Source organism: Orycteropus afer, unplaced genomic scaffold (genome assembly GCF_000298275.1).
Source record: "Orycteropus afer afer isolate SDZICR_OR568_19922 unplaced genomic scaffold, OryAfe1.0 scaffold00087, whole genome shotgun sequence".
Classification (NCBI taxonomy): domain Eukaryota; kingdom Metazoa; phylum Chordata; class Mammalia; order Tubulidentata; family Orycteropodidae; genus Orycteropus; species Orycteropus afer.
Genome location: NW_006921674.1, coordinates 6,920,576 through 6,930,070, shown reverse-complemented (window position 1 = coordinate 6,930,070; position 9,495 = coordinate 6,920,576). Strand labels below are relative to the sequence as shown.

Genomic DNA, 9,495 nt, shown 5'->3' with positions numbered 1-9,495 from the left:
GGTTCAAACCCACCAGCCACTCCTCGGAAGGAAGGTTGGGCAATCCTACTTCCGTAGTGATACTGCCTCAGAAACCCAAGGAGGGGTCGCTATGATTTGGGGCTGACTCGATGGCACATAACAACAACAACAACAGACATCACTTATCTAGGGAGTGGTTAGTAAGTGGAATATACCTTTTTTATATTGGTTTAATAAAGATTTATTTAGTTTCTTTGGTCTTAGCTGATGTTCCCCTGTTCGTCCATTGATTTACTAAACCAATTAAAATGGAAGTCATTTAAATTTTAATATGTATTAAGTAAAATATATAAAATTTGATTTTGAGGATTAAAGTGTATTCATTTTCTCTCCAAATCTTTTCACTAAATAACAGATGCGGGTGAAAGAGCCATCCAGTGCTTTACCTGAGAAATCCAAAAGAAGTAAAAGGCCTACTGTACCTCATGATGAAGACTCTTCAGATGATGTTGCTGGTAAATCATGACAGCTAGCACCTGATACAGTGTTGAAGGAGAGAAATAACGATATATATTTTTAGTTAATAAGTCCATTGCTTTTTATTTTCACTGTTTTCTGTGTGAATTTTAGAATCAGCTTATCTAGTTCCAAAAATCCTATCCTTTTTTTTAATAAACTCAAAAAAACCAAACTCACTGCTGACGAGTTGCTTTTAATTGATAGCGACCCCTCCTTGGGTTTCTGAAGTGGTACCACTATGGAAGTAGATTGCCTCATCTTCCTTCCAAGGAGTGGCTGGTAGGTTTGAACTGTTAGCCTTCTGGTTAGCAGTCAAATGCCTTAGGCACTATGCCACCAGAGCTCCCCCCCCCTTTTTTTTAAATAGGGACTTTAATTTGTAAAGTCACTTAGAATTGACATCTTTGTGATTTTGTGTCTTTGAGATTCATTTGCTTAAATCTTCTTTTATGTTCCTTAGAGGTCAACATTTTTGTTGTTATTAGGTACTGTTGAGTCAGTTCTGGCTCACAGTGACCCTGTATACAGCGGAATTAAACACTGCCCGGTGCTGTAACATTGCCCCAGTCGTTGCCATGTTGGAGCCCATTGTTGCAGTCACTGTGTCAATCTACCTCCTTGAGGGTCTTCCTCTTTTTTTGCTGACCCTCTACTTTACCAAGCATAATGCCTTCTCCCAGGAACTGGCCTGTCCTGATAACATGTCCAAAGTATATGACACAAAGTCTTGCCATCCTCACTTCTAAGGGGCATTCTGGATGGACTTCGTCCAAGGCAGATTTGTTTTTTCTTTTGGCCACCCATGGTATATTTAATATTCTTCACCAGCACCACAATTCAAATGGATCATTTTTTCTTTGATCTTTGTTATTCTTTGTCTAGCTTTCTCATTCCTCTGAAGCAATTGAAATACAGTGGTGTGGGTCAGGTGCACCTTAGTCCTCAATGTGATGTCTTTGTTTTTTTAACATGTTAAAGAGGTCTTTTGCAGCAGATTTACCCAGTGAAATATGTCATTTATTTCTTGACTGCTGTTCTCATGGACGTTGATCATGGATCCAAGTAAAATAAAATGCTGGACAACTTCAGTCTTTTCTCTCTTTATGATGATGTTGCTTATTGGTACAGTTCTGAGGATTTTTGTTGTATGTTGAGGTAAATCTATACTGAAGACAGTAGTCTTTGATCTTCATTAGTTAGTGCTTCAAATCCTTTTCACTTTCAGCAAGCAAGATTGTGTCATCTGTATATCTCAGGTTGTTAATGAGTCTTTGTCCAATCCTGATGCTGTGTTGTTCTTCATATAGTTCATGTTCTTGGATTATTTGCTCAGCATATAGATTGAATAAGTATGGTGAAGGGATACAACCCTGGTGTGCCCCTTTCTGATTTTAAACTATGAAGTATCCCCTTGTTCTGTTCGAATGCCTGCCTCTTGGTCTATGTACAGGTTCCTAGGACCACAATTAAGTGTTCTGGAATTCCCATTCTTTGCAGTGTTACCCATAATTTGTTTTGATCCACACAGTTGAGTCTTTTTGAATAGCCAATAAAACACAGGTAAACATCTTTCTGGTATTTTCTGCTTTTAGCCAAGATCCATCTGACATCAGCAGTATGCCTTGTTCCATATATGCTTCTTCTTTTTTATTTTTACATTGTGGTTTGGGTGAAAGTTTACAGAGCAAAATAGTTTTCGATTCAACAGTTCTGACACATTTTGTTTTGTGACATTGTCTGCTTTAACAGCATTCTTATTCCCTGCCTATGTTTGTCCTTACCCTTTGTCCTCCTTTCCTGTTTCTTTCCTGCCTTCTGAGCTTAATCCCTGGGCAAATGCTGCCCTTTTGATCTCATATGGTTGATTGTTCTAATGAGTTAATACCTCTCTGGTGTTATTGTTCATCTTATAATTCTGTCTTTCCTTTGGGTGAAATTTGAGCCACAACGATGAATTCATTTTCAGGCTTGATGGGTGTGTAAGGGCAATAGTCTTGGAAATCCCACCAGTCTCTGCCAGACCAATGAGCCTGGTGTTTTTTTTTATGATTTTGAGTTTTGTTCCACATTTTTCTCCTACTCACCCAGGAGTTTCTCTTGTGGCCCTTTTGAGAGCAGTCAGAAGTGGTAGTTGGCACCATCTAGTTCCTCTGGTTTCAGGGACATGCAGTCTGCATGTCCATTGGACTAATTGTTTCCTTGTATCTTTGATTTTCTTCATTCTCCTTTGGTCTAGATGGTGAGAGACCAATAGTTTAACCTTAGATGGCTGCTTCTAAGCTTTTAAGGCCCCAATCACTACTCACCATTGTCTTTATGGACTGTATTATGCCAATTGACCTTAATATCCTCCAAGACTATGATCCTGGGCCCCACTGCCCAGTGGTTCATTCCCTCAGGGTGTTTGATTGTGGCTAAGAAGTTTTCATAACTTTGCCCCCTGTATCCTCTGTTATATTCATGGGTATATTTATAACTCCTATAAATACATATGTAGAAACATCCTCTGTAAAACTTATATATATTTGTGGGTATAGTCCTGTTTGCCTTCCTACCCCTGTTCAGCTTGTCTGTATGTGTCCGCTCATAGATTATTGTTATTACTGTTATTGCAGGATTGTGTATGCAATAGTTTTTATTTTTGTTGCCTTTAACTCTTGTGCAACACTTTAACCCAGTGTCTTTCTTTGCCTTGATCATTTTGTGTTGACCTCCCACTTACTGTATATTGCCTCTCCCTTTACCCAAGTTAATACTTGTCTATCCTCTAGTTAGTGATTTACTCTCCTTCCCCTCCTTCCCAAGGTAACTTTCAAAGAATGTTTGTTCCTGTGTGTAAACCTTTTCTTGACTTTTTTCAGTAGTGGTCTTATACAATATTTGTGCTTTTGTGATTGACTAATTTAACTCATGGTAATATTCTTCAGGTTCAACCATGTTATGGAGTATTTTGTAGATTAATTGATATTCTTTACTGTTTCATAGTAATTCATTGTGTGTATGTACCATAGTTTGTTTATCCATTCATCTGTTGATGGGCACTTAGGTTGTTTCCATCTTTTTACTATTGTGAGTAATACTGTGATGAAGATGGGTTTTCATATATCTGTTCATGTCATGGCTCTTTTTTCTCTACAATATATACCTAGTTGTGGGATTGCTGGATCAGATATTTCTATTTCCAATTTTTTAAGGAAGTGCCATACCATTTTCTATAGTGCTTCCACCATTTTACAGTCCCATGAACAGTGTATGAGGGTTCCATTCTCTCCACACCCTTGCCTGCATTTGTTATTTTTTACTGAACTCTGCTGTTAATACTGGGGTGGAATGATATCTCATTGTTTTGATTTGCATCTCTCTAATGGCTAATGATAAGAGCTCTGGTAGCATAATGCCTAAGTCACTAGACTGCTAACCAGAAGGCTGGCGGTTCAAACCCACCAGCCTTGGAAGGAAGGTTGGGCAATCTACCTCCGTAGTGATACTGCCTTGGAAACCCAAGGAGGGGTCACTGCAAAAATGGCAAGGGGGCCACATATTCTGACCTCCTCTAATCCCACAAGAGGAAGGCAGAATCACCATCAGTAGCCCAAAGCCTATTACTGCAAGGCCAGACAGACATGCTGCCTCCCTCTAGCCCTTTCACCAACTGTTCCTCCCAAAGCACCCACCACCTCTCTCCTGGATTCGATAATTTGCTGCAGTGGCCACACAGAACTCACAGATTATGGAGTTTATTAGGGAAGCACCAGGCTACAATTCAAGGTCAAAAAAAATGCTGTCTCTCTCCCAGCCCACTGTCTCTCAGCCAAGTCTCTTACAGTCTCTCCCCCAGCAGTGCATGTCCCTCGGTGTCTTACTCAGCAATGCGTGTCTCTTGGTCTCTTTCCCAGCAGCATGTGTCTCTTTCCGGGGCGCGTGTCTCTTTCAGCAGCACGTCTTCCTCAACCAGCAGTCAGAGAGAGTTCTGCCTCTAGGAGGCCTCCTTTTGAGCCCGGCAGAGTGGCCAAACTAGCCAATCATAGCATCAGAACTCTAAGCACGTGAGAGAGAGTGGGAACCTCCCAGAACATTGTTTTGTGCCACTCCCAACAGAAATACTCCAGGTGGACGACTTTAGCAATGAGGATCTCCTCAGTTGCTAATAGCAATTCCCACCTTGGAGTTTACAAAGACTTATGGGTTGAAAAGCCACACTAAGTAATTACTACACCGCAGTTGCTATGAGTCGGTGCCGACTTGACGGCACATAACAACAACAACAATGGCTAGTGATCATTAGCATTTCTTCATGTGTTTGTGAGCTACTTGAATATCTCTGGTGAACTGGCTGTTCATGTCTTTTGCCCATTTTTAATAGGATTATTTGCCTTTTTGTTGTTGAAGTATTGAAGTTTTCTATACATTTTGGAGATTGGTCCCTTGTTAGGAGCTCTGGTAGTGTAGTGCCTAAGGCACTTGACTGCTAACCAGAAGGCTGGTGGTTCAAACCCACCAGCTACTCCTTGGGAGAAAGGTTGGACTATTTACTTCTGAAGTGATACCACCTCAGAAATCCAAGGAAGGGTCTCTATGAGTAGGATCCGACTCGACGGCACCTAACAACAACAACAATTCCTTCTTGGGTATATCATTGCCAAATACTTTTTCCCAGTCTGTAAGTTATCTTTTTCCTCTTTTGGAGAAATCTTTTGATGTGCCTAAGTGTTTAATTTTTAGAAGGTCCCAATCATCTAGTTTATCTTATGTTGTTTGTATATTTTTAGTTGTTTGATGTTCTATTTATACCATAAATTAGAGCCCCTAAGTTTTCCCCTATTTTTCTTTGATGATCTTTATAATATTAAGTTTTACATTTAGGTGTTTGATCCATCTGGAGTTAGTTTTTGTATAGGGTGTGAGGTATGGATGTTGTTTCATTTTTCTGCAAATGAATATCCAGCTTTGCCAGCATCATTGGTTAAAGAGACTATTTCTTCCCCCATTTAATGAGTTTCGGCCCTTTGTCAAAGATCAGCTGTCCATAGGTGGATGGATCTATTTCTGGATTCTCAGTTCTGTTCCACTGGTCTAAGTGTGTGTTATACCAGTCCCAGGCTGTTCTGACTATGGTGGCTGTATAGTAGGTTTTGAGACTGGGAGTGTGAGACTGCCTTTGTTCTTCACCTTTAGTGGTATTTTGCTTATCTGAGGTCTCCTTCCGTATAAAATTAGTGATTGGTTTTTTTCATGTCCTTAAATAATAATGATGGATCAGGATTGCATAATCTATAGATTGCTTTGGGTAGTATTGACATTTTTCACAATGTTTTGTCTTCGGATCCATAAGCATGGTATGTTCTTCCATTTATGTAGCTCTCTTACAGTTTCTTGTAGTAGTATTTTTGTATTTTCTTAGGCACTGTGCCACCAGAATTCTTTTGGTTTTGGAGTTTCTTAAAGTTTCTTGTAGTAGTATTTTTGTAGTTTTCTTTGTATAGATCTTTTGTGTCCTTGGTAAGATTTATTCTTAAGTATGTTGTCTTTTTGATAGCTATTGTAAATGGTATCATTTTTCCTTATTTCCTTTTCAGAGATCTTTTTGTAGATGTAGAGGAATGCAAGTGATTTTGTATGTTGATCTTGTATTCTGCCACTTTGCAGAATCTTTCATTTAGTTGTAGTAGTTTTTTTTCTTTTCCCCCTGAGTGGTTTTTCTTTGTATAGGATCATATCATCTGCAAATAGAGGTAGTTTTACTTTTTCTTTGCCAATTTAGATACCTTTTATTTCCCTTTCTTGCCTTATTGCCCTGGCTAGGACTGCAAAAAACAATGTTGAGGAGAACTGGTGATAGAAGGCATCCTTGTCTGATTCCCGTTTCAGCCTCTCTACATTGAGAATAATGTTGGCTGTTGGTTTTGCATATATGCCCTTTATTATATTGAAGAATTTTCCTTCTATTCCAATTTTCCTGAGAGTTTTTGTCAGGAATCGGCTGATTTTATCAAATGCTTTTTCTGCCTTGATTGATATGATCATGTGGTTCTTTTATTTTACTTATGTGATAGATTATATTGATTGTTTTTTCTAATGTTGAACCATCCTTGCATACCTGGTATGAATCATGCTTGGTTATGATATATTAATTTTTTTTGAAATGTTCTTGGAGTCTATTGGCTAGGATTTTGTTCACGATTTTTACATTTATATTCATGAGAGACACTGTTCTGTAGTTTTCCTTTCCATTGATGTCTTTGTCTGGTTTTGGTATCAGGATTATGTTTGCTTTATATGTAGAATTTGGGAGGATTCCATCCTTTTTTGTGTTTTGGAATAGTTTGAGTAGAATTGGTGTCAGCTCTTCTCTGAATGTTGTGTAGCATTCTTCAGGGAGGCTGTCTTGGCCAGGACTTTTTTTTTTGTTGGTAGTTTTTTATGACCTGTTTTTCTGTTACGGGTCTGTTGCACATTTTCTACCTCAGTCTGTGTTAGTTTAGGTAAGTAAGCCTAGAAATCTGTCCATATCTTTTAGGTTTTCGGATTTGTTAGAGTATAGTTTGTCATAGTATCCTATATTATTCCTTTTATTTTGGTTGGTTCTGTTGTGATGTAGCCCATTTCATTTCTTATTGGTGTTACTTGCATCTCTCCTTCTTTTCCTTTGTTAAATTTGCCAGTGGTTTGTCAGTTTTATTAATCTTTTCAAAGAACTAATTTCTAGTTGTGTTGATTCTTTCTATGGCTTTTCTGTTTTATTTCCATTTATTCCCGCTTGAATCTTTATTGAGGCGCTCTGTTGGTGTAGTGCTTAAAGCATTTGACTGCTAATCAGAAGGTTGGCAGATCAAACCCACCAGCCACTCCAGGAAAGGATGATGGAAAAATCTACTTCCATAAAGCTTTACCACCTTGGAAATCCAGTGGGATTTGCTATGAGTCAGAATTGACTCATTGCAGGTTTCTTTTTTTTTTTTGAGTCTTTATTATTTCTCTTCTTTTGGTGACTTATTTTGCTGTAGACTTATTTTGCTGTAGGCTTATTTTGCTACTCTTTTTCTAATTATTGGAGATGTTAGGATAAGGTGTTGATTTTGGCTCTTTCTTCTTTTTTGATGTGTGCATTTATTGTTATAAATTGCCCTCTGAGCACTGCTTTTGCTGTGTCCCAAAGATTTTGGTATGTTGTGTTTTCATTCTCATTTCGTTCAAGATATTTTTAATTTCATTTTTTGTTTCTAATATTGTTGTTGTTGTTATGTGCCATCGGGTCGGCCCGACTCATAGCGACCCCTCCTTGGGTTTTCGAGGCAGTATCACTACGGAAGTAGGATTGCCCAACCTTCCTTCCGAGGAGTGGCTGGTGGGTTTGAACCGCCAGCCGTCTGGTTAGCAGGCAAGTGACTTAGCCACTATGCTACCATTACCTAGTAGTTTTTAAGGAAAGTGTTACTCAGTTTCCATGTGTTTGATTTTTTTCCTTTGATCATCCTATTATTGGTTTCCAATTTTGTAGCATTGTGATCTGAGAAGATGCTTTACAATATTTTGATGTTTTTAAATTTATTGGGGCTTGCTTTGTGGCCTAACATATGGTCTAGTCTAGAGAATGTTCCAGATGTAGTAGAAAAGAATGTATATTATGCTGTTGTTAAGTGAAGTGCTCTGAATATACCTGTAAGGTCAAGTTGGTTGAGTGTATTGTTTAGTTCTTCTGTGTCTTCGTTGAGTTTATTTCTACCTTCATTGAAAGTAGTATATTCAAGTCTCTTATTATTACTGTTGTTTTTGTTGTTTGCCATCGAGTTGGACTCAACTCATAGCAACCCCTCCTTGGGTTTCCGAGGCAGTATCACTATGGAAGTAGATTGCCCCATCTTCCTTCCGAGGAGTGGCTGATGGGTTAGAACCGCCAGCTCTCTGGTTAGCAGTCAAGTGCCTTAGGCACTATGCTTTCAGTTCTGTTAAAATCTGGCTCATGTATTTTGAGGCTTTTTCTTTTCTTTTTTTTTTAATCGTGATTTGTGTGAAAATTTACAGAGCAAATTCACTTTCCATACAGCAGTTCACATATACTTTGTCTCATGACATTGATTACAATTTACCACAATGCAACAGCTCCCCTCCCACTTCCTTCTGATAGTTACCTTTTCCCTGTTTCCATGCTTCCATGCTTCCATGCACCTGCCTTCTGAGCTATCTCCCTGTGCATAAACAGCCCTTTCTCTCTTGACTGTTCTATCTAAGGAGTGTATCTACCTCAGGTAAATGTTCAACTCATATGCCTGTCTTTTGTTTGTCTGGAAGCCACAGGTGTAGGTTCAATTCCAGACCTAGAGGGCACCTAGAGGCCATAGTCTCTCAGTGGTTCCACCAGGCTCTATCAGACCAGTAAACCTGCCCTCCCCTTTTATTTTTCCCAAATGATTTTGAGTTTTGTTCCACATTGTTCTCCCTCTCTATCCAGGATCTCCTACATAGATCCCCCTCCAACTCGTTAATAGTGGTAGCTGTGCACCATTTGGCTCTTCTGGTCTTATAGTCATATAGGCTGTGGATCGCATGGTGTACCAGATGCTAGGACTAATGGTTTCCGTGAATCTTTGGTTTTCTTCATTCTTCTTTGCTCTGGACAAGGAGAGACCAATCATTGCATCTAGATGGCTGTTTGAAAGCTTTTAAGATCCCAGTTCCTACTCACCAAAGTAGGCGTTCGAACAATGTTTCGTGTAGTATGTTATGCCAGTTGAGCTTGATGTCTCCTGTGACTGTGATCCTGAGCCCAAGGTTCAACTACTCGGTCCCTCTGCATAGCTGGCTGTGACCAACAAGTGACTACTACTACCTTGTCCCTTGTCTACTCTGCTATACACTTGGGAATTCTTACAGATCATACAAATACACTGATAGGACCATTGTCTGCCAACCCTATACATGGTCTTGGGTACACTCCCTGTTTCATAGACATACCTAACAGTTCAGCCTGTCCACCCATCTGCCCTCCCGTATACCCATGTTTGCCTTCACTGACAA

General features: G+C 39.3%; 1 protein-coding gene across 1 annotated transcript in view; it reads left to right on the top strand.

Annotated features, from left to right (window-relative positions):
- The first annotated feature begins 376 nt into the window (after positions 1-376).
- The window catches only part of USP45 (ubiquitin specific peptidase 45), a 111,319-nt gene continuing 102,200 nt past the window's right edge, over positions 377-9,495 (top strand). The window contains exons 1-2 of the mRNA XM_042781139.1: positions 377-476; positions 3,675-3,677. Of these exons, the coding sequence (XP_042637073.1) occupies positions 377-476; positions 3,675-3,677 (103 nt within the window). The remainder of the gene's footprint in view (positions 477-3,674; positions 3,678-9,495) is intronic.